The following is a 22,895-nucleotide window of genomic DNA, read 5'->3' as shown; positions in this document are numbered from 1 at the left end:
GGGGGGGGGGGGGGAATAAAAATTGTAATAATTTTACAATTAGGACATTATACCTGAATCTACTCTCTGTTATTAATCCTGGGTGACGATTAGTATCGCTTCAGACCATTCACGACGTTGCTGCGTACGAATTGATTCGAGACTGGGCTTTTGCGCATTAACGAGGCTGGAGAGAGAATAAGAATAATACAAATAAAAAAACGTGCAAGACGATTAATTTTGTCCAAAGACGTTGAGTTAAGTTTTATTCGCGGCAATCAATACCTATTTCAGGTACAATTGGACTTTTAACATTCGAATATGCAGTAAATGACAATTGAAAATTGACTTTATACATGGCTGCTATGTAGACATTGAAAATACGGAAAAAAAACACACATTGGTCAATTTAATACTGTTATTTGATTTAAAAATACCAGGACAGAGCTTCCCATTTATGAAATAAATTATCTAACAATTCTCCAGTGTCAACGATTATCGACTGTGCAACTGAATACATTAAAAGATTATGCTATCAGGATCGTTAAGATAGCAGTAATCATTAAATAAAGAATCCACGAATCGATCGCGCCAGTAATTAATCATTGAAATTCGGCTAACCCTGGAATTGCAGGTTGACGAAATCGGCATTCAATCGATCAGACTGATAAGAGTGAGACAGATTCACGTTAAAAAAATCTACATGAGAACTCAGAGACAAATTTTTATACGGCTAACCTGGAATCAACTCTAAGTCAACGAAAAAGAAATTGATTATCAGAGTTCAATTTTTTTTCTACATTTTATTATTACTTTTACGTCAGACATCGCAGTATCGTACAATGATTGTATGAAAGTCAGTGGATAAATAAAAACACTCGTGGATCGTTCGTTAAGCAGGCAGTAAGTGCAGAATGCAGAAAAATTAGGTCCTAGGCAACGAGGAAACTGTCAGGATGCATATTATGAGTGTGTGTGTATATATATATATATAACAGGGGAGTTCACGCCGAGATCTGTCACGTCGAATTGACAGCTAGCATCCGTTAGTTAGGAACAACTACGTGGTGGATGTCGAGTTTAGCGGTAGGTGAGAGAAAAGTATGGAAGAGTAAAGTAACGAGACAAAGAAAAGGTTGTCGGAGGTGAGAGGAGTTCGAGGGGTTGGTGAGTGTCCTCTGCACGGAGTATTGGAGATTAAAAACGCGGGCGATTATAAAAAAAGGGCGTGTGAATGCCCGCCAACGCGCTGGCGTCCAAGAGCGCGGGACACGACTTCCTAGGACGTTGAATTCTTCAATGAGATTATCTGGTAGGAATCATTAAGAAGCTCTGTGATTGTTTACCTGGGTATACAGTTGGGAGGGGTCCGGTCGACTTCCCAGGTGGCAAAGAGCTTCATGGGAACGGGCCGGGTGGCCGCGGCCGTCGCCTTCGTCCGCTCCGCCATTTTTCGGCCTCTCGGCCCACAATAACACACAATACACCTTCACTTCACCGCGGCTTACGGCTAACTGATTTTCTGATACTCGCTTGCAGCGCCCCATCGGAATGGCTTAATGACGGCCGCTTAGACGACGCTGACGACATCTTTGGAAGAATATTGGTAGCTCGTTTAACCCCTCCGATAAAATGTCAGACCTGTAGTGTTGATTGAGATTCAACTTTTGCGGGATACTTTGGTACATTTATATCATTACCTCAAAACGTTCGCAGTGACATTATTGACTGATGGGGTCTCATTGAATGACTGGACATCTTATGGGATATGGCGTCACACAAGCGGGGGTGTCGTCAAGATCAACAGGTCGGGTTTACGAATTGAAATGATATATATAGATTTATGTCCTACATATCAAAATCACGCGGCACAGAATAAAGGGACGTGTTCAGTCTATTCAGGTATCGTATATGTATGAAAAGAAGGATTTGCTGAACATCTTAACATCTGTAGTAGATATAATAGGTTGAATGATGGAAGTCATAAACAATAATTTAGGTCACTCTATATTTGTTGTGCTGTACGATGTCATACTTGTCTTTTAAATTGTGTCATGTTTGTTTGAATAATGAAGAAAAATATACTTGAAGAATATACACAAATGATTTTCATTATTTTCTATTGATACTTATTCATATTACATACAGATGTTTGTATACTCCTTAGAATGTAACCAGCAGTTATGGTACTTCTTAGCAATAAACAAACTCTAGTAGTAAATTAATTTAACGCAGGAGCATAACTTTTATAGAAAAATTGCGTACGTGTAGGCTTATGGGGAATTTCTTTTTTTTTTTTTATTATAAAAATGCATGGGAGATATTCATTGTCACATAAATACACGCAGGCTTTGATCTTCCTTTTAAGCACGCCTTTGGTATCCTAAGTAGCTTTGGAGGGAATCAAATGGAAAGATAGCCACCACATTAATAATGGTTGAATGCTAGCAATGAAAAGAATAAAGTAGAGCCTTCTCTTGTTTCCAGAAGCTGTATACGAACTATGACCTTCTGGAATGACTCTCAATTTTAGTGACCGTATTAGAAAGAATGCTAGGGATATGCTGAAGTACAATAAGACAACGTAGTAGCCCAACTGTTGAAATATTAGTGATAAGAACACTGCAATGTTCACACCTACGTACTTGTAACCACAGTAAGCTAACAGATCGAGGGTCCGCAGACTTGTGTCTAAATTCATCACGTAAAGCGTTATAGTATGAACAATTAATTCTATGATACCCCAAGCCAGTGCAGAACTAGCCAAGATACCTAGCTGCTCCGGAGTGAAACGTTCCTGTGTTCCAAGAGCTAAACCAGCTATTACAACGTATGTCAAGAATGCCATTGTTGGAATGTATAAATCAGGAGCATTCCTTTCGTAGCGTGGTTGCAATGGACCATCCTGCTCATATTTCACTGACCAGTCCTGTTTAATATAATAAAGGGTATTTAGCATATCAAAGTTATTATATAATAGTGATTAATCAAACAGAAATAATTCTGATACAGTACTCACTCTTTGTGTGAATGGAAAGAACAGAAGAGATAATTTCGCGATGACATAATCCGTGTCAACAGCAAAGTAATATTTCAATGCTGTTACAGGCACATACTTTTCCAACTGCTGCTTCCCCGAACCAACTAGAGCATTGCCGTACTGCACTGCCATATTTGTGACCATTGGTTCTGCTAATAGCTGCGTGGCAAACTGTGGTGTAGTAAATCCTTCTGTACGAGTATCATTGGGATTATATCCAGGCATAGGTGCTGTGCTAAAGCCATACGATGGTGGGGTTTGCTCAGGCATATTAAAACCATATTCTGGTGGTGGGCCACTATTCATAGGCATCTACAAATTCAGTATAAAGTAAAGCAATATTTTCATCATTACGTTACATATAAAAAGAAATATTTACCGATCCAACTTGTTGATTATACACATATGGACTTTGTGGTGACGATGAAGCTGGCGCAGAAAGACCAGCTGACGGATCCAATATCCTTTTTGGCTTTCCTGTAAGTAATTCGCCTTGCCATCGATATGCAAAGATTAAAAATCAACTAATGATAACCTGTTCTACATAAAATTAATGTATCTATTTTCAAAGAACGACATTTTCCTCTAAATATCGTCCTTTGATATCCATTCACTTGATATATAAAACCCAAAGTTAACCTCACCATCCAATAGTTTACAAGATATTAATAAACATAGTACTGTCTGAAAAATTTGTAATATAATTACTATCCAACGTCAGAATTCATCCTATCCTATAGTCCTTAATAAAAGAAATATATTTTAAACATTTAATTGACGACCAAAATCGTTTAAAAAAAAAAATGAATCACCATCTGTAACCAAATACCGAACTTACCTCTTCGTGCACCAGAATGATTGTAATTCATTTTGCCGCTTGAGACTATTGTGCTGAAACTTTATTCCTGCTTAGCCTAATGCTTAATCGAAGATATTTACAATATGTTTTTGATGAGTATAAACCCTGATTATTTACTACAGGAAAGACCGAAAACAATTCGAGCCACACGTCGCCATGTCTCGTCATACATAGCGGAAGCTCCTAGTCATCTTGTCGCTTTTTCGACTGATCATTTTGACACTTGGTACTGGCCTACTGACATTTCCATATCCATAGATTTTAATAAACCAGATAAATACAAGGATGATGAACTCAAATGATAATTCTCACATTGAGCAAAATCATAATTTACTTCTGACATATCAAACCGTCTGTACAACACTTTCTTGAGTTGCGCCATAAATAATCAACTTAAAAGTTGTATAATTCCTTAACTTAATTACGATTTTAAATATTGACTAATTACGTAATAATATATAATAAAGAACAAATAGCTGATAATTTAGCTTAGTGTGTAAAAAAAAGATTTATTATCACAGTCTAATTAGACAAGATTCAAAATAAATTTGACATTAATAACAATTCTATTAGCTTTATCAGTTTAAATATTTGTGATATCTATAAGTGAAGTTAAGTCTCGAGAAAATTTATTTATTTTTATTATTATTTGTTGTAAACAATTGCAAAAATGAAGTTGAGGGGGCACCCGGGTTTGAACCGGGGACCTCTCGATCTGCAGTCGAATGCTCTACCACTGAGCTATACCCCCACTTGTAAGAATTGAATAGCATTGTGAATTTCACACGTAGTAATGAAATAATTGATACTAACCAAAACAATAATATAAAACGACAATCCAAAAGCTTAATTACTATTTTAATAATATTATTATCGAATAACTAAATATTCAGAGATCCCGTTTTAATTCATCAAGTTTAACCGCTTGAAAAGTAAAAAAAAAGTAACGGTACCATAGCTAGATACGTTACTGAAACGATGGTATCTAAGCAACCCTTACATTTATACGCCACGCTAACAGAAGGACGCCAGTGCGCGTCCCACCCTCATAAGGAGCGTTTCACCCTCTGAGAGATTGGAGTTTCGTGTGGCGGTACTCTTCGAAAGCCTCAAGATCATCACAGAAGCAGGACACCGTTCGTTATGGAAATGGCGAAAAACGGGGAAGTCCCTAAAACATTCGAAGAAGTAAGATTCCTCTCGACTGCACCGTAGCACAAGTAGTGAATAATTTATTTATTGTAAAAAAAAATTAACTGTACACACGCTATGTATAAATGGACCAAACTCCAATGACATTTTTTTTTAAAACGTCGCTAACGTTCGATTAGTTAAATTTAAATTTTATTTGTTTATTTTCAAACGAGTAACCAGACTTTTTATTGGCGGTTTATTCCAACGGGAAATTTTCTGCGGATATCAATCAGTTCACCACGGCAAAACCGACCAAATGGGAAAATCGAATTCTGCAGCGATTTTACCTATTACGACGTAATCGAACTTGGCATGGAAGATTTTCACGCGAAATATTAAACGGGTTGATGAATCATTAACGACCTACGTTCCTAGTAGACGAGCGTACCGGTTTATTTGATGGAATAACGATTTCCAGTCATAGAGCTGTTGGAACACGAGCACGTGGTGCATGTTATATGTCTATACGTGATAACTTTCTAGGAATAAACTTTCTTATGTGGATGAAATCGCTTTTCATGTATATAACACTTATTCCGTAAGACAATATATGCTTAATTTTTAATAAAAATAAAATCCAAGACCCTATACAATTAAAACTGAATTACCTAAAAAAAGTTTAATTAAAACTTAAAAAAAAACTCATTTTACTTTGATCTGCTCTTGCCAGTTTCTGTATAGAATGAATAATTTTGAAAATTGAATATCCCGCGTTTTACAAGATTTGTATCAGACAAACGAGACTCCAAACGATTTAGTAGAATCAGAAAGCGCACTAGAATAGTCAAGACTGAAAACAGAAAAGCTGAAGAAACGTATATGAGAGTGTAAAAACGTAGGCGTGACAGTGCTCGCATAAGTATTGGCACTAGCTTTCCTTATTATCATAAGAGAAATCGATATGTGTGAGTAGTTAGTACTTGGCTCGGGTGTTTTCCACATTTACTCCGGTACATGGACTTGAGTCATTTTTTCACTGACAACTTCGACCGTCCACGTGATGAATGCTGAATTAAGTCTGGTTTATGATTCTCCTCCGGAATACCTTGAAATAAAAAAATTCTAATCGAATTTCGCATAAGAATAAAAAGCTAACAATAATATGAATTATTAAAGAGAAATTTATTAAAATTGTAATAAATTCTTATAATTTTCACTATAAAATCGTCAATGAAATAGTTTAAATGATTTTATTAAATTATCAAATATTTGATTGAACGACCAAATGTTTTTTAAACATCAATCCGCGTGCTGTCCGATGAATGGATTATGTAGCAGCACAAAATGGCGAGATTATAAACTAAGCAATAATAAAGGCTGCGAAGTGTAAAAGGGTTCGTAAATAGACCTTTAGCGAGAGCTTTAGACATAGCGTGAGAGCTGACAGGCAGCTGAGTCTAAGAACGTAGACGTTGCTGCTTAAGAAGCATATAGCACTGTTCCACTTGGTAGAAGAAGACCCCTGCGTCCATATTAAAGTAGTCTCTCCGGGGGGACTTCTCCAATAAAATGAAATAATACAACGGGGTGTCTCCAGTCGATCCGCAACCACCTCAACACCCTGGGTGAATATTTTTAGCTGGTGAATTCCCCACGTACTATTATCATTATCAACCCTTTCACTGCTAAAGTAAAGACAGGTTTCGTAATAATGGTATCAGACAATCGAATACCATTTGTCTTATGGAAATTAATATAAAAAATTCATACAGATTCATTAATATTATATTGACCTGTAGAAATCGATTGAGAACTCGACTCGTCGAGTCCTTGAAAATTGTCCTAATTTTTCAAGGTCCCGTCCAGCGATGCCCTTGCTTTTTTCTGCTCTCCTACTGTCTAAGGAGACAAATAGACTTTTGATCCAAGCACGCACGTCACCCGTCCAGGTGTAACATAAAAATTGGACACGTGGCGACCTTGTCGTGAGATTCGCTATTAGAATTCTTTATCGGCATCGGGTGTTGTGGTGGACGGTTTCTATGGTACCGAGTGACCAGGTCAATTCACCACGTGGTCACCCAACTCATTCTCAGCCCCACAGTTTGGCTTTTGAAGATCTTAACAGATTCACATCCGAGACCGTGCCCAATTTCCTTGATTTAAGAACGAGGTCACTGTTTTAAGGGTTGCGACCCTAATTGATCTAACGATAATGAACTTCTGTCCTAATTAATTGTAAGAATGGTCGAGCTTTTAGGAAGTGAGTAGTATCGGATACCCCTTGGACGTTCAAACTAAAATCTGTAATTTAAATAAATATCAGTCAAAGATTTCACTTGTCTTTATAGATGGAGCCGATCTAGAAAAAATCGGTGGTAAAATCGGGTATGGACACTAAGACTCCACCGATTCCACAGAAACAGCCCGAGAGAGTCCAAGTAAGAAAACAAGAAAGAACAGCAGACGTATCATTACCACCTTTGACCCCAGTACCAAGTCGTAGTCAGATACCAAAGAATCCTGGCTCATCCTGGACACGAGGAACATCTTACATACCAAGAGCGCAAGATCACCACCAGGAAAGGCCATACAGGTACCAAAATGGGGGTATTCTCTCGATTGAAATAAAAATGCATCAGCCTGAAAATGAAGCTGGAAAAAATAAAAAAATTAATTTTATTCTTTTTTCATAAATTCCTTAGAGTCTTACCAATAGGTGCGACACCCCTGATGCACGCCTGCCAACAGGCAGACAGAATACGAGTATTAAGACTGTTAAGGGAACAAAGCGAGACCATTGGATTCAGAGACAGAACCCTGAGGAACGCTTTGCATTACTGTATGGATGCCGGAACTGGCGGTGCCGTGGCTACGGCGGCACCGGAACTGGTCAATGCTCCTGATGCAGAGGGTCACACACCTTTGCATTTGGCAGTCATTGCTGGGGACACTCAGCTCGTTGCTGTACTATTGGCCAATGGTGCAGACGTCAATGCCAAAGACTTGGAAGGACACAGTGTACTTCACTGGGCTACGGGTACAAAATTAATAATAATACATACATACATACATTAAACATAATACCATTAGACCTTCACTCATGCAGACTTCAGTTTCTTCGAAGCATTTTAAAAGATGACTCAAAAATCGTACTTAGTCTATAATTGTACATGAGTTTCTGGTACATGGATAAAATTTTATGGAAATAACTGGCTCTAAGGAACAGGATTCTCGTAGGATGGTAACACTGTTATCGGATTGGTAGATCTCTCGAGAAAGGAGGCTAAGCCAATGGGCAGCTTGGTCAAGTAAGGTCAGTGGGTCGCGTGCGGTTACGTAGTTCAGGTCGATCTGGGCCTCACGCTAGTCTTGAGATAATCTGCTGAGATTGACCATAGGCGTCCTTGCTTTATTTAAACGAGCGAAGAGTAATAGTCCTTCGACTCGTTCACTGAGTCTGCAACATGACGCAACTCGATTCTATCTCGCAGGAAGGAGCACGATATGAAGAAAAAAACAAATAAAGTGCAACAGTGAATATCCTTGCAGCAAAAAAATGTCTACCGATCATTTGGATAAGTAAAGAAAAAAAAAATATGAATGCGCATTCTTATCTTATAGTTTCTGTATCTTATTGTCAGTCTGCGGAGAAGCCGAGTGCGTTCGACTAGTCCTGGCAGCTGGTGCGCGGCCTTCGACTCCTGATCATCGAGGTGGGTCGCCGCTTCATTATGCGGCACAATGCTGCGGTGCAGCAGCCACGGCTGAGTTGTCCGTGCCGAAGAAATTGGGCCTCAAGGTCCTGCAGACTTTGTTGGAATTTGGCGCCGATGTCAATGCCAAGGACGAGGACGGAAGACAGCCAATCCTCTGGGCAGCCAGTGCAGGAAGTGTCGAAGCCGTCCTTGCTTTGGCTAGGTAAAGGGAGTCTACTGAGGTTGTGAAATATTTTGAAAATGTTCCTGGTGCTATACGCAGGGCTGGTGGCTCGGCTGCGGCTGGTGCATCCGACAAGGATGGTCTGACTGCACTTCACTGTGCTGCATCCAGAGGACATGCTAGATGCGTGGAAGCCTTGGTCAACCTCTGTGGTTCCCAACCGGATCACGTTGATGATAATGGTTGCTCGGCGCTTCATTATGCATCGACCCTGGGTCATGCCGAAGCCACTGCACTTTTATTGAGACTAGGCGCCGACCCTAATAGACAGGATCGTAAAGGGAGAACGTGAGTTACCTGGGGGAATATTTAAATTAGTTTATGAGGTCTGATCGCCTGTTCTTTTGGTCTAGACCCGCATTGTGTGCGGCCGCCAAGGGTCAGCTGGAGACGCTGAAGATACTTGCGCAACACGGAGGATCCTTACACGCTAGAACTGTCAGGGGTACTGGAGTGGCTCACGAGGCTGTAACATCCGGTAGAATAGAGTTAATTAAATGGTTGGCCAGGAAGAGACCTAGTACTCTGGATGTAGCTACTCACGATGGCAGGACTCCGCTTCACGTTGCCGCTTTACACGGCCACTTGGATGCTTGCAAAGTCCTGCTGGATAACGGCGCCAGGATAAATGCTGTTCTTCGTACTAGCAAAGGTAACCTGATGACAGCCTTGGACGCCGCGCTTTACCGTGGTCACAGAGACTGTGCCAAGTTGATTCAAATGCACGGTGGTACCACTGCTCAGCAGCTGAGAACGCACAGAATGGCTTCTAATAAAGGTATGACAGGTTGGCTGTGATTTTTAATGAAATAAGATTCTCCATTTGTAGAATAACAACACGGTGGAACTTCTGTACGTTTTTCAGTGTTTGCTGCTAAATTAAAAGTAAAGAGAGCTGGGTCGAGTAGCGAGAGCGAGAGTCCCAGTTCAGGTAGAAGACGTAGGGGTTTTCGAGAACCCGAACTGTATTACGAGGAACGATGGATAGAGAAGAGAACGAGGAGAAGAGGAAGTCTCAAGAAGGATCGTAGGGACAGCAGAAGCTTCAGCGAGGAAGAGATTCGCTTGTCTAAGACGAGGAAGGATCGTGAGAGGAGGACGCGCAGTGAATCAGCTAGATACGAGAGTGACGTTGGGGAAAAGAGAAAAAGGAAAAGAAGCACAAGAGGAAAATTAAGAAAGCATAAACATGAATACAGCGAATCCTCAAGCGAGTCTACTAGCTTTTCTGACCTGGACAGATCAGCCAGAATTAATCATCGACGTAGAAGCGACAGGCGAATTAGGAAGGATACAGATAACGAAGATGATCAGAAGAGTGATGATCATCTTGGGAGTGTCAGCGATGATAGCTTAGAAGTTGTCGTTGTGAAGAAATCAATAGAGAAAAAATCGGAGAAAGTAATTTCCGGTAGGAAGTCAAAAACACCACGTGAGGAGAAGGAAAGAGTGAACTGTGCAAAAGCACGAAGAAAAAGTTCACGTGGTAAGTCGAAGGAACAGGATAAGAAGATTGGAGGTGATAAATCTCATGTAGAAGATAATTCTGATCAAGCTGCTGTAAATGTATCGGTATCAGGAGTTTCCACGAAAAAAGAATCTATGGAGTTAACAAAATCTAAGGATGCGGAAGAGCCTGTAAAGAATGTTGAAGAAGGATCCAGCATTCGGAAAGAGGCTGATGAGAGTCCTGTATCCTTGCAGCATAACGTTCACTATCAACGTGACGCGACTGACAGTACTTCCCAGGAAACTGTCGAGAGGGTGACGGTGACAGCCCTCGTCCACAAGGATCAGACTCCGGATACTCCGACATCCTTGGCGAAAGAGAAAATAGAATTGGAGGATGATCATGAAAATGCTGAACCCGTTAAAAGAATGAGACCTCGATCAGCACGTCCGGGATCATCCACTAGGGGCAGGACGTCTTCAGCTAAGACCAAGATGGACCATATCCTGGAGAAGGCTGATGAGATGCAATCTGCTCTTGTGATCAAGGCAGCCGATTTCAAGAAAAGCGTCGAAGAATTGCGTCAACAGGCTGCACAGGACGAGGATGAGACTCAGGGTAAAAGCGGTAGGACATCAGAGGGTGGCGGTGATGAGGACGTCGTTACTGCTGAAGTAGATGACGTAGTCACTGCGAAAGATAAGGAGACCAAGACAGAGACTCCGGAGTCAGAGACTCCTTCTGAAGATTCTCAGAAAGGATATTCTCGACTAGGAGCTCAATCTAACAGTTCATCAAAAACAGAGAAGGAAGGATCCAGTGAGAAAGTTGAGGAGGAAGAAGGAAGTGTCTCACCTGAATCTTCAAAGAGCCCAGAAGAGAAGACCAGCCAGGAAAGAGAATCCGAGAAGAGTGCAGAAGCAGAAAATTCCCAGGAAACTTCAGTGAACGATGAGAGAACGAGTCGTGTCAAGGATAAAGCCCCTTCTGGAGAGGAATCTTCTGCGAAGAGTTCTGAAGGTGCTCTGGCACATTCATCAGGAAAGGAAGATAAATTGAAGACAGTTACAAAGAGCAAGAAATCTTCAGCATCAAAGAGTAGACCTAGTACTGCCAAGGATAAGTCTTCACCGGATAGTAAAAAGTCTGGGTCACCTCCGAAATCCTCTTCCCAGGAACGAAGTGAAGGTACTGAAATGAACAATAAGACTAAAGTAATAGATACGGGAAAGAAGAAAGGGAAGACTCAATCAAAAGGTGAACAGAAGAGAAGGAAAGAAATAAAAAAGAAAATAGATTCTCCTGGCAGTAGAACAATGGGTTCTTCCGAGAGAGAGTCTCTTTCTGAATCAAGAAGCAGATCCATAGAATCCACGAAGAAGGATTCCCCAGATAAAAGTACCCTTGAAGCATCATTAAAGAATCCTGAAGAAGAGGTGTCTAGAGTAATAGAAAAGTCATTAGAATCTTCAAAAGCTGAAGAAAAGCAACATGAAGAAAAAGATACTGACCTTGAGAATTTTGATCAACCTCCAAAAAGTACAAAATCATCAATTAAAAAAGCTGAGACTAATTACGGAGAAGCGAACAGGGTGGACCTTCCAAAGAGTTTAGAAAATTTACAAAAATCAGAGCTGCATCCAGAAAAGAGTATGGACGACGAAGAAGATCTTGAAATAAGTAAAATTCCACTTTCAGAAACAGAAGCATTTCGATTCATAGATGATAGTTCATCCGAAAGAAAGAGTACGAGTTCCCCACGTTCAAAGATGCCCAGATGTTCTAGACCATCCACAGGCAAGGGCCGATCAGACTCTGCAAGATCAAAAAAGAGTCTAATAGAAAGTTCAGAGGATTGTTCCCCTGATAGAAGCGCTATCGTAGCAGTAATAGAAAGTCCTGAATGGGAAGAGGATGAAGAAGATGAGGAAATTGAGAAGGAAATCCGTGAAGCGATTGGAGAAGACATAGAACAGGATACCGAACCGGAAGAAGACAACAGTCTAGGTGTGATGAGGGTTCTGCCAAGTACCAGTGAAGATGATACTCCAAGAACTGGTCCTGGTCAGTCCAGGACTTCCGATATGGAATCACTTCCCCAGGTAAAATCATACAAAGAGAATTAAATAATTTTTATTAATTTATCAATCCAAAAAAAACATTTCAAGGTTCACCCAAGACCAAGACCTCGTTTGTTAAGAGCACAAAGTCCTCAAGAACTTCGAAGAGCCAGACCCAGGACGAAACAGCGTAGGGACAGCGGCGGCAGGGACAGTGGCATAGAACCAAGTCCTAGAATATCAAGAATACCAAAAAGAACAATCAAGTGTTATCCAAATACAGAAAAACAACAAGCATTACGTATGGAGACAATTACAAGAGACGTTCAAATAAGTCTGCGACGTTATCACTTGGAGAGAAAAATATTTTTTCAATTAATGGAACTCAAGAGACTTCAGATACGTCACGGTCGAGCTAACGAACAAGTTTTAGTGAAGAGACAGGTAAAATTTTTCCCCTAAGTTTCTTTTCCTGAATCAAACAAGGTATTTATTTAAAAAATCTTTTTTTCACCAAAGGTCGAAGCTTTCCACAGAGCTGGAACTGCTGGACCAGCTCTGGGAGTTGCTAAATATGATCAACCCTTGACATTCAGGTTATTATTAAATTAGGAAATATTTAATTAACTCTTTCCAACATTATTCCAATCTATAATTATTATTACTTACTTTTTAGACACTTTGAAGCATTTTTATACGAACAACTAAGAAGACTTCAGAAACGTCCAGCAACACCTGAATGGTGCACAGAAGCTAAGCAATGTACTCAAAAAACGCATCGATGTCATCACGCAACCAGTGCCTACACATCAGTACCAGTTTACACCTATCGTAGGTCAAAATCATTTACAGACAACAAATCAAGTAAAACCAAGTTACTTAGATAATGATCGACTTAATGACACATACGCAATGTGATAATAGATTGTAATTCCAGTTGGTGGAGGGATTCCAGAACGAACCGAAAGTCTCTTGCCAAAGATCGAAGGTCGTGGAAAAGGTCAAATGACGGTAATTCATCAAGACCCAATATAATCCTATAACAAAAAATATATTATCCTCATCACATATTCTTATGAAGGTTGAGGTCAGCCACGGAGAAGAAAAACAGATAATCGCTCTACCAGCCGAAAGATTGGACCGCAGTAAAAGATACTTCGTGACCTTTACTGTACACGGTGACACGCAGGACGTGGAAAAGCCAAAACCGCTGCAAGACGCACAGAGAAATACAAAGAGTGTCTAAAAAGATATTATTAATGAAAAAGAATTTTTAAAAACTGCCACAATTAAGAAGCCAGTGAAAAATTACATTCTTCCTGAATGACGTTCACACGTAGAAACATGTTCGAAAATTCATATAGGTTATGAATCGCGTAGAAAATGAAAAGATAAGTGTATCAAATCAATATAGTAATTGTTATTGTGTATAGAGGCAGGGACCATTGTGTATAGCTTGTGTACGTAAAGTGTATAATAAAATAATTCAAGTGACAAAAAAATTGAACGGAATAAAAATCCCTATGATTTTTCTGCTCCATCTCTCTAGCTAGATGTAACTATGCGAAATACGTTAGTTCATAGAAATATCGATCAGCTGTGACGCGCTTGACTATGATGACGCGTCCCTTCGACACGATCAAACAAAACTCGAACGGATTAGTCGTGCAACAGCTTTTGCAGCTTGTATAATGATGTCCAAGCGGGCGGAAGTATTCCTATTAATTAATCGAGTATCGGTAAGAATAAATCCGCCAATGTGTCTGTACTACTCCAATCTAGGCATTGCGTTAGAATAAAGAAGCCTTCGTATGGACAAATGGTTCCAAGACAGAAAGCTTTGGCTGTTTGGTAGTACATTACCCTTGTTGCCAAGAAGGTAAGATATTATTCTAGTTCTTTTATTATTTCCTTTTCATTATTTCAACGTGGCTTGAATTAAACAATCTTTTATTTTCCACTGTGTATCTATTTTTTTTTTTGGAAACAAAGGAGTGTCATTTTACCAAAGTATTTTATGTGCGAGTATTATAGTAAAAAGTAGTAAGTATTATAGTTGTACGATATAGATTTTGAACATTATTTTAGGTATTGACAATTTATTCTGGACTACAGAAATTATTTTCTTTGATTAACCATTCTTCGGTAATATTGAAAATACTTATTAGGTTACGTAAACAAAACGTTTAACCTAGAAATGCTATGGTAATAATGACGTCTTTTCGAATTACGTATAGCAAAAGGTAGTTCGAATGTCAAGGTTAATTTTCGAAGTTGTGGAAACGTGTTAAAATATCACAAAGTTACACGCTAGCTTTTCCCTACGTAATAGAAATACGATTCTTGCATTTATTTCGAGTCTGACGCTACGAGATAGGCAAGAACGTCATACATACGTCCAAATGCGATGTTAGAATAAAAAAAGCATAATAAATGGACAAACCTACGACGTAAAATGTCTCTCCTGCAATTTATTAAAGATAAGCATCGTCGGAGTAGGAAATTTCTTTGTGTGAACCAAAATTGACTTTCATTATTTCCACTGGAAAACGTCCGTTCCTTTATCGGGCGTTTTAAATGACGTCACTCTTCGTGGTCAGGGTCTGAGTCCTGGTGTTATAGCGAAAACTATTGATTGTCAATAATCAAGAAGTTTATAAAAAGCGTCAAAGCTGCCAGAAAGAACCACGTACATTAGTATCACTCGGTATGTGCTTGGACAAAGGTGTCTTGTTCAGGGATTCCGATGAACGCCATTTTCGGGCTCCTGTAAGTAAATATGAATATTACTCATGGAATATATTATTTAATAAGTAAACGTCATATAGTTTTACTGCTAAAGAGTAACAGTCAGCCATATTTGTCTTTGTTCGAAAATAAGTACGTCACAGATACCACTAGAAGAATTCCACCGGACACCTGTCTTCAGTGGTCCTTAAGACTTTAAAATTTAGTGTTTTAAACATCTTATAGAGATTTTTCTGGAATGACACATCTTGGCTGATGACATAAGAAATTTCTTAATTATCTTTCTAACACTTGATAGACGACTGTAAAGATTAATAAATATCTTCAGTGTCCTGTAAACGTCTCCGTGCTATCTGAAATTTCGTGTATTGATAATGAAAAAAATACAAAATTCCCCAAAAAAAAAACATCAGCGAATCGGTGATCATTTATCGATTACATATAAAAATCGATCTGACCCTTGTCAAATGAATGTATTTGACACTTTTGTAACGTGACATTTTTTTAAAAAGAATTTTAGTATTTTTACAGGTTAACAATGTAAAGTCAATTTAAGTATTGTTCTAGGGGTGCGTCGCGAATTTTTGAAAGTTTTATCTGTACTTTTTTTTTGTAATAAATGTTAAAACGAATGGGGCGACATAAAAATGTTCAACGATATGAGATACGCGAATTACAGACAGCGTCTTTTTCTCTGGTAAGATTTTCAAGGTCGTCTAATTTCTTTATTCACATAATTTGGGCTATAGTATGTTCTATATTACTTTCAAATAGTCTGGCACAACCGGAACTGTCGCAAACCTCAAGTGTACTGTCGAATTTACATAAAACAAAGAAACAATGACTGAAACCTATATTGGGATCGGTTCACCAAGAGTAGAAGTGCGCACGTGCGGACCATCCGCGAGGAAAATCAAACTAGCAGGGGAGCTTGACCCTTGGTTATTGTCTGCTAAGAGAAACAGTTGGGCCCCTGGCCTTCGCCGTGGTAGCATGCTCTTTGCGCAACAGTTCACATTGCCGTGCCTGGCCAAATACAAGAAGTGCGTTAACATATAAAAAAGATATTCTAAATTGCTAAAGAGCGAATGGAGTCTGAAATAAATTTGAAACTAACAATCGACGTTTATCGTCTGATAGCAAGAGAATGATAAGGGGGAAGATAAACAAAAATCGGTCAATGCGACGTGAACTTTAAGTAAACCGATCAATTGCGAGGATCGATTAGTGATAATTACGTGTCATAAGCTAATTAAAAAAAATAGTTACTACTCTTTATATTGACAAGTTTATAAAATTCTTTTAGCCAAGTATCGTATCTTCCCTCTGGTATCACATATCACAATTTATACTGGCTTTTATTGTCTTTAATAATTTATTTTATATTTACAGGTCACGGGCGCCCAGCAAGGCCATGGAACGATACGAGAGATTGGGACGTCTAGGCGAGGGTAGTTACGGGGTAGTTTTTCAATGCAGAGATCGACAAACGGGTCGCTTAGTGGCTGTCAAGAAATTTCAACAGACAGAAGATGATCCGCTGATCCGGAAAATAGCGCTTCGGGAAATTCGTCTATTAAAGGTAAGTCTTAATTAAAATTGTATAAAATAATTCGAGATAGCCATAGCAGAATGTTCTATACAACCCCTTGTGCGATCGAATTTAAGTGCTCGGCGCGTAGGGGTTGTGGTCACTTCGAGAGTGAATGACCTTAGGTCGCCGTATTTCGCATGAGATCTTAGATGTTCCTGGTGTAACTATAGGGATGTCAGGTCGCTTCTCTATCATGATGCAGATCTTCACCGCAGGTTAGAGTTTCTAGAGCGAGCTGTTTTAAAAAGACATCCTGATAAGTACACACAGATAACGTGTAATATTGTATGTGGACATGCAAACCGACGGCGTACGCTTAGTGTAGAAATGGCCACTGGTCAATAACGTAGCGGTCAATATCTTGGCGTGTTCTGGCCTTAACGTTCCCTCGTGGTCTTATCCAAGTAATCAGGAACTTGTTAGGGGATGTATGCACGAAAAATGAAGAGGGGGTTGGCGAAGGATTTCTATTGTGTGATCCTCTGACATTTCATTTCAAGGATTTTCCTTCATGAATACAAAGTCAGTGTTGCTATTAATAACTCTTGTCATAGAAGTCCTTTGAAATGATAGGTTCTTGCCTGAACTAGATGCGTAGGTGTAGCTGGCAGCATATAAGGTGACTAGTATTTATAAATATGCATGAAACATTTTGCACATTGGTACCACCATGTTCTTAAGGTCGAATGGAAATATACCTAAGTTGATGAAGAATACGAATGTTGGAAACAGGAATGGCAGGATACTTTTAAACTCATAATCAATTTTTCTATGTTGTTGGTTGTTTCTTCTTGCAGAATCTTAAGCATCCAAACTTGGTAAACCTTCTGGAAGTCTTCAGGCGCAAGAGGAAGTTGCATCTTGTCTTTGAGTACTGCGAACACACCTTGCTCAATGAAATGGAAAAGTATCCAAATGGCTGTCCTGAGATAACGATAAGGCAACTCACCTGGCAGATTCTTCAGGGTGTTGCTTACTGTCATAGACTAGGATGCGTGCATAGGGATGTCAAGCCTGAGAATATTCTTATTACTGCTGATGGTGTTGTCAAGCTCTGTGATTTTGGTTTCGCTAGAATGCTTAGTCCTGGTGAAAATTATACTGAATATGTTGCCACCAGATGGTATAGGGCGCCAGAGTTACTGGTGGGTATATTTTAGTTTTTGATTATTATGAAACTGTAAAATTAAACTATTTGAGATCCTTTAAATACTTTATTCTTCATTTTACTCTATAGGTAGGAGATACTCAGTATGGAACACCAGTGGACGTTTGGGCTATTGGTTGCGTGTTTGCTGAATTGATTCGTGGAGAAGCTTTGTGGCCAGGAAAGTCTGATGTCGATCAACTGTATCTAATAAGAAGAACTTTGGGTGACCTTTTACCACGGCACATGATGATTTTTCAGCAGAATGAATTTTTTGCTGGGGTTACCTTGCCTACACCACAGACTCTTACTCCTCTTGAAGATGCTATACCAAACCGAAGTAATACTCCTGTACAGGTGAGCTTGTATGAAAAAAAATATTTTTATTACATTGTCTGAATATTTTGTTGAGTGTATACAAAGGTAATGGACGGATTTGACTTGTAGATTGACTTTTTGAAAAAGTGTTTGGATAAGGATCCTGAATTGAGGTGGACCTGCGATCAACTTCTGCAACATATTTACTTTGAGAACTTTTATTACAAAATGCCTGAAGGTGAACTAGAGGAGTTTGAAAAGCTTAGGAAATATCGTGACCGATCCAGAGTGAGTTTGTGAAATTCAACAATATAGTATGTCATATAAACAATTATTGCAATTTATTTTACTATAAATAAAGCATGAGAGTTCGAATACAAATATTTTCAGTGCTACCGATATGCATTTCAGAATACAAACTACAATCAAATGGTGCTACCCCAACTTCCAAAAGTTGCTGGTGTTATTCACAGTCATAATCAAAACGAAACTCGACCACGAAGTTCATCGCTACATCATCAGCAGGATTTTGATCATTTACCCACGATATGAGGGGTGTGAGCCTCATACATAATTGTAATATATACTTAGTGCTTTGAAATGTGTATTAATTCACAATCATGATTGTTACAGATAATGTTGATTTTTAACAGAAGCACTTTCAGAGTTTCAAGCAATTTTGTTTCTTTACAGTTTTTATTTTTTCAACATGACTGTATTTACAAATGTGGTTAAATAAAGTTTATACAAAATTAACATAGTTTACTTTTACAACTATTTATTACAAATAAAATTTTACATCACTCAAATAATAACCAATATTTATTCAGTTTTCTCAACGTCTGTTGTGCTATCCTCACCTATTAAAAATTTGTACTTGTCAAGAAACTTAAATGCTTTTATTCTATTTCTCTCCTCCGGAGAAATTAATGCATCATTGTATTGCATTTTATACCAGGCTAAATGGAATGCCATTAAAACTGGAACCATGACAAACGCAGGCAAAAATGTTTTAAATAATGTTTGCTTTGGAGAGGTTCCTGACATGTTTGCAAATTACTTTCTATTCGCAAGTATGATATCAAATCTAATCTACTACTAGTTTAATGTTTGTTCTAGATTGATCAGGAAAAGTTCACCTCCTGCAGTAAAGTACAAAATATAAAAATGCTATATAACAGGTATGTCATTGAATTAATAAAAAGTTATCACTCACCGACGTATGAAAAATATCTTTCCTCTCTGTGAAAAATATCTTTCCAAATATATAATCAGAAATCACTTCTACTAGCCTGTAATTCTTGATGGCAAATAGCAATACAAATAGTAAGGTTAGGAATTAAATACGATTCGAGGAATACCCCCATCTAAGAATAACTGCTCGAACTAGTATTTCATTCTTTGAAAATACTATATAGACACAACTTCCCCAAGCGCGTGTACGAAAATCTAGAAAATTCCAGAGAAAATCAATCCGCAGAAAGTGAGAGTCTTAACAATATACAAACGTGAACTTTTCGTAAAGTCGTGCCAGTTATTGATCGTCGAATAGTTGTCACATAGATATTGTTCTCAGCATTCAAGCAATCCTTAACGTCTCTTCTTCTGTTTCCCACATCTCGCAATTATCCAGAATAGTCCGTACGATTTAACAAATAATTATCAAAGATCTTGTATACGGATACTTTACACCAAGCCCGACAGTTTTTCTGATAACAGTGATACCAGAAAGCAAGTCTACAGCCGGTAATTCAATCCTTAAACACCTTTAGACAATTCATCCCATTGACATACAAAAATTACATCATTAGTCAGTGTATTTTAATTTTCTTCAATTTCATTGCGTCGCACTGTCAGATTTTACAAAATCATATCCTAAGTCCTTTTCGTGTTCACTAAAAGCAAGGATTCTGTGTTATAGTTCTATGCTAAGAGTGGTAATGAAACCTTGGTGACTTTAGTTGGTGCACGTGGCCTAGCAATGTTTAAAAATAAAGATAGATTTTCGCAAATGTCTTAGCAGCAGGGGGGTTACTAAAAATAACAGAGTTGTGTAATATATTCAAGCGTAATTTCCGGCTCGAAGCTCTGTCTATTCGCCGCGCTGCAATACACCAGAGGACTAGCGATGCAGGCGATACGGCTGTCATCAGGATATGACATGCCCACCGTGGGTCTAGGCACATGGCAGGTGATTTAACAGTATCCTAACTAATTGTAATACTATAGAGATCCAGAATACAATTACACATTGATCTGGAAGATAAAAAAATCATTATAATATCTATGAAACTTTCATTTCCTTGTACTTATCTTGTTGTCAATGTTATCTGAATATTCTATTTTCGTTTTTCCAGGCGAAACCAGAAGAAATTGAAACGGCTGTAGGAACGGCTTTGGACAGTGGGTACAAGCACATTGATACAGCTTTCAATTACAATAATGAGGATGCTATTGGTAAGAGTCTAAAAAAATGGTTTGAAAACGGCGGCAAACGGGAAGAATTATTCATCACGACGAAGGTAACCATTGCGATCGCTTTGGTTGTTTTATTTAGAAACCTTTTTTTTATTTAATTTGACTTGTCTGTCTAGCTACCGCATTATGGTAATAGACCTGCTGACGTGGAAAAGTTTATGAAGCTCTCTTTGCAAAAACTTGGATTGGATTATGTCGATATGTACTTGGTGCATATGCCCTTTGCATTCGTTAAAGAAGAAAATGCCGACGCACCGGTTATCTGCGAAGACGGAAGTTACGTACTAGACCTAAATACAGATCCTGTCGCTGTATGGAAGGTCTGTAATGAATATAATGTAAGAAATTATTTATGTATTTTTAGTATTGAACTAATAATTCTTTTTGCTCATAGGAAATGGAGAAGCAGGTGAAAAGTGGACGGGCCAGGTCGATTGGTCTGAGTAACTTTAACGAGGATCAAATTCTTAAGATAATAAATAATTCAGAAATAAAGCCAAGCAACTTACAGGTAACTATTTTAACTTTCATTCAGAAGCTGGTAGCTCCTTATTACGTGGGATTTCATTCACAGGTAGAATTGCATGCTTATCACCAGCAAAAAGCACTATGTGAATTTTGCAAAAAGCATAGAATCGCAGTGACGGCATACAGTCCTCTGGGTTCACCAGGTGCCAAGGCGCATTTCCAAGCAAAGTACAATTACAGCACTGACAAGTTTCCGAATCTACTCGGTCACCCGGTAGTGCAAAAAATTGCTGAGGCCCATAAGAAAACAACTGCTCAAGTTCTACTGCGACACTTAGTTCAGCAAGGCATTATTGTCATTCCAAAAAGTTCCTCACCAAATAGAATCAAGTCCAACGCGGCCATATATGATTTTGAATTGTCCAACGAAGAACTAAAGCAAATGGATGCTTTGGATCGTGGAGCCGCAGGTCGCATTTTCAATTTCCTATTCTTCAAAGGGTAAGCTGAAGCCTGTAACTGTTTTACGCCACCTTAATTGTTTCAAGGCATTGACTAAATATTTTCTATTTGTAGGGTCGAGAATCATCCTCATTATCCATTTAAGAGCGAATTGACGCAATAGATAAATCCAATGTCGCTTCGTGTAATAAACTTATTACGTGTTAACACTATAAACCTCATGTAACTTTCTTGCAGCATGCAGACATAAAAGCTAGTCCTACCTTTTGTGAAAGTTTCTAGAACATTTCGCGCTGCATGTGAAATTGCGGTTTACGTTTGTAAACCATTTTTTGTGTATCACTTTGTAAATAAAGCACTCCGGATACTTTTGCTGGACAAAATTATTGACGAATCGTACTCAAAGACCTGAGAGCCAATAGCGAATTGCCACTGCAGTTGTTTCTTAATCCAGCATCTTCTTATCCTCTTCTGTAACAAAAAATTCAGCCTCTATTGAAAGAGACATTATATATAATAAATAGTTATAAGAAAATGAAAGCTAGAACTTTTATCATGAACATATTCTCACCAGCCAATTAACAAAGATACTCGGTGCTGTACTGTTTTACATTTTTTTCATATAAATTTTAATCAGATGTCAAAAATCTGAATGCAGATTATTGAATGCAGATTCAATAAGCAGTTTCTAAAGAAAACACGTTAACGGGGTCAAGAAATCTTGTTTTAGAATAAATTGATAGGGAAGTCCACAATGATGTATCAACTTACTGACTGGGAGAAATATTCGAGAGGATGCTAGACTTATTTTATTGAACCAACACATTTTTCTGAGTGTATAATAAAAACATATTGCACGAATGACTACCTGTTTTAATTTAGCTAATAAAGGGAAATATAATTTATGTGTGATGAAAATTTTAATGCCGTTTTCAATTAAGTTTTCAGATATATAAGAAAATAGTTCCTTACTTGAGGCTAAATTCGTAACCCTTTGCATTCCGTAGGCGCCGCTATTGCGCCACTGATTATTCTATGAAAAAACCTAAAACAGTTAAAATGCCTAGTTTATCGGAGTTGCTGGACTCTTAAGTAAAATAAGCACTCGGAGTGCAAAGATTTAAAATCTAAGCCTTGAGATATCAATTCCTTAACTTTAATTATAAGATGCCTAAATGATAACCATGTTGCGACAAATACTGAAATGATAAGAATA

At 38.5% G+C, this 22,895-nt stretch overlaps 5 protein-coding genes, 2 long non-coding RNA genes and 1 other non-coding gene across 26 annotated transcripts in view; 3 read left to right on the top strand and 5 right to left on the bottom strand.

The window, feature by feature from the left end:
* The window catches only part of LOC107262945 (phosphofurin acidic cluster sorting protein 2), a 23,784-nt gene extending 22,231 nt beyond the window's left edge, over positions 1-1,553 (bottom strand). For both annotated transcript variants that reach the window (XM_015729663.2, XM_015729665.2), the window contains exon 1: positions 1,326-1,553. In XM_015729663.2, the coding sequence (XP_015585149.1) occupies positions 1,326-1,429 (104 nt within the window). In that variant the 5' untranslated portion in view covers positions 1,430-1,553. The remainder of the gene's footprint in view (positions 1-1,325) is intronic.
* A 529-nt stretch (positions 1,554-2,082) lies between these two features.
* Positions 2,083-4,200, bottom strand: LOC107262805 (protein YIF1B-B). 4 transcript variants are annotated; one of them, XM_025080332.1, is made up of 5 exons: positions 3,858-4,194; positions 3,728-3,761; positions 3,399-3,511; positions 2,999-3,331; positions 2,083-2,908 (listed from the first exon to the last, which is right to left on the bottom strand). In XM_025080332.1, exons 4-5 carry the CDS (start codon positions 3,329-3,331, stop codon positions 2,363-2,365), a joined length of 879 nt encoding a protein of 292 aa, XP_024936100.1. In that variant the 5' UTR covers positions 3,399-3,511; positions 3,728-3,761; positions 3,858-4,194; the 3' UTR covers positions 2,083-2,362. The 4 variants fall into 4 exon arrangements, with proteins under 4 accessions (XP_024936100.1, XP_024936101.1, XP_015584842.1 ...); XM_025080333.1 differs by having other exon boundaries at positions 3,399-3,496; XM_015729356.2 differs by lacking the exon at positions 3,728-3,761 and having other exon boundaries at positions 3,858-4,200.
* Positions 4,201-4,557: 357 nt separating this feature from the next.
* On the bottom strand, positions 4,558-4,629 carry Trnac-gca. Its single transcript has one exon. It is a non-coding gene; the product is annotated as a tRNA-Cys (tRNA).
* Positions 4,630-4,810: 181 nt separating this feature from the next.
* LOC107262957 (ankyrin repeat domain-containing protein 11) lies at positions 4,811-13,966 on the top strand. Of its 7 annotated transcripts, none has more exons than XM_015729698.2 (12): positions 4,836-5,066; positions 7,364-7,608; positions 7,718-8,052; positions 8,657-8,933; positions 8,994-9,242; positions 9,308-9,732; positions 9,820-12,506; positions 12,573-12,908; positions 12,984-13,060; positions 13,141-13,328; positions 13,389-13,475; positions 13,546-13,966. In XM_015729698.2, the coding sequence occupies exons 2-12, from the start codon at positions 7,403-7,405 to the stop codon at positions 13,548-13,550; spliced, it is 4,872 nt and encodes a 1,623-aa protein (XP_015585184.1). In that variant the 5' UTR covers positions 4,836-5,066; positions 7,364-7,402; the 3' UTR covers positions 13,551-13,966. The 7 variants fall into 7 exon arrangements, 6 of the variants coding, with proteins under 6 accessions (XP_015585187.1, XP_015585184.1, XP_015585186.1 ...); XM_015729700.2 differs by having other exon boundaries at positions 4,842-5,066; positions 13,141-13,299; positions 13,402-13,475; XM_015729699.2 differs by having other exon boundaries at positions 4,843-5,066; positions 13,141-13,295.
* Positions 13,401-22,555, bottom strand: LOC107262963. Its single transcript, XR_003058251.1, has 3 exons — positions 21,943-22,555; positions 14,908-15,231; positions 13,401-13,501 (listed from the first exon to the last, which is right to left on the bottom strand). It is a non-coding gene; the product is annotated as an uncharacterized LOC107262963 (long non-coding RNA).
* Positions 14,102-19,027, top strand: LOC107262958 (cyclin-dependent kinase-like 4). Of its 5 annotated transcripts, none has more exons than XM_015729704.1 (7): positions 15,017-15,233; positions 15,780-15,909; positions 16,605-16,794; positions 17,604-17,951; positions 18,044-18,310; positions 18,401-18,559; positions 18,683-19,027. In XM_015729704.1, exons 2-7 carry the CDS (start codon positions 15,860-15,862, stop codon positions 18,821-18,823), a joined length of 1,155 nt encoding a protein of 384 aa, XP_015585190.1. In that variant the 5' UTR covers positions 15,017-15,233; positions 15,780-15,859; the 3' UTR covers positions 18,824-19,027. The 5 variants fall into 5 exon arrangements, with proteins under 5 accessions (XP_015585189.1, XP_015585190.1, XP_015585191.1 ...); XM_015729702.2 differs by lacking the exon at positions 15,017-15,233 and adding an exon at positions 15,987-16,255 and having other exon boundaries at positions 15,775-15,909; XM_015729703.2 differs by lacking the exons at positions 15,017-15,233; positions 15,780-15,909 and adding an exon at positions 14,102-14,343.
* LOC107262962 lies at positions 19,033-19,880 on the bottom strand. Its single transcript, XR_001536580.2, has 2 exons — positions 19,488-19,880; positions 19,033-19,413 (listed from the first exon to the last, which is right to left on the bottom strand). It is a non-coding gene; the product is annotated as an uncharacterized LOC107262962 (long non-coding RNA).
* Positions 19,424-22,051, top strand: LOC107262961 (1,5-anhydro-D-fructose reductase-like). Of its 5 annotated transcripts, none has more exons than XM_015729709.2 (7): positions 19,424-19,452; positions 20,339-20,462; positions 20,629-20,793; positions 20,866-21,069; positions 21,144-21,260; positions 21,324-21,718; positions 21,794-22,051. In XM_015729709.2, exons 1-7 carry the CDS (start codon positions 19,439-19,441, stop codon positions 21,840-21,842), a joined length of 1,068 nt encoding a protein of 355 aa, XP_015585195.1. In that variant the 5' UTR covers positions 19,424-19,438; the 3' UTR covers positions 21,843-22,051. The 5 variants fall into 5 exon arrangements, with proteins under 5 accessions (XP_015585195.1, XP_024935911.1, XP_015585198.1 ...); XM_025080143.1 differs by having other exon boundaries at positions 19,434-19,452; positions 20,358-20,462; XM_015729712.1 differs by lacking the exon at positions 19,424-19,452 and adding an exon at positions 19,705-19,754.
* Positions 22,556-22,895: the final 340 nt, after the last annotated feature.

Source organism: Cephus cinctus, unplaced genomic scaffold (genome assembly GCF_000341935.2).
Source record: "Cephus cinctus unplaced genomic scaffold, Ccin1 Ccin1_scaffold0129, whole genome shotgun sequence".
Classification (NCBI taxonomy): domain Eukaryota; kingdom Metazoa; phylum Arthropoda; class Insecta; order Hymenoptera; family Cephidae; genus Cephus; species Cephus cinctus.
Note: the sequence above shows the minus strand (reverse complement) of the source record. Positions and strands in the feature narration are given on the sequence as shown.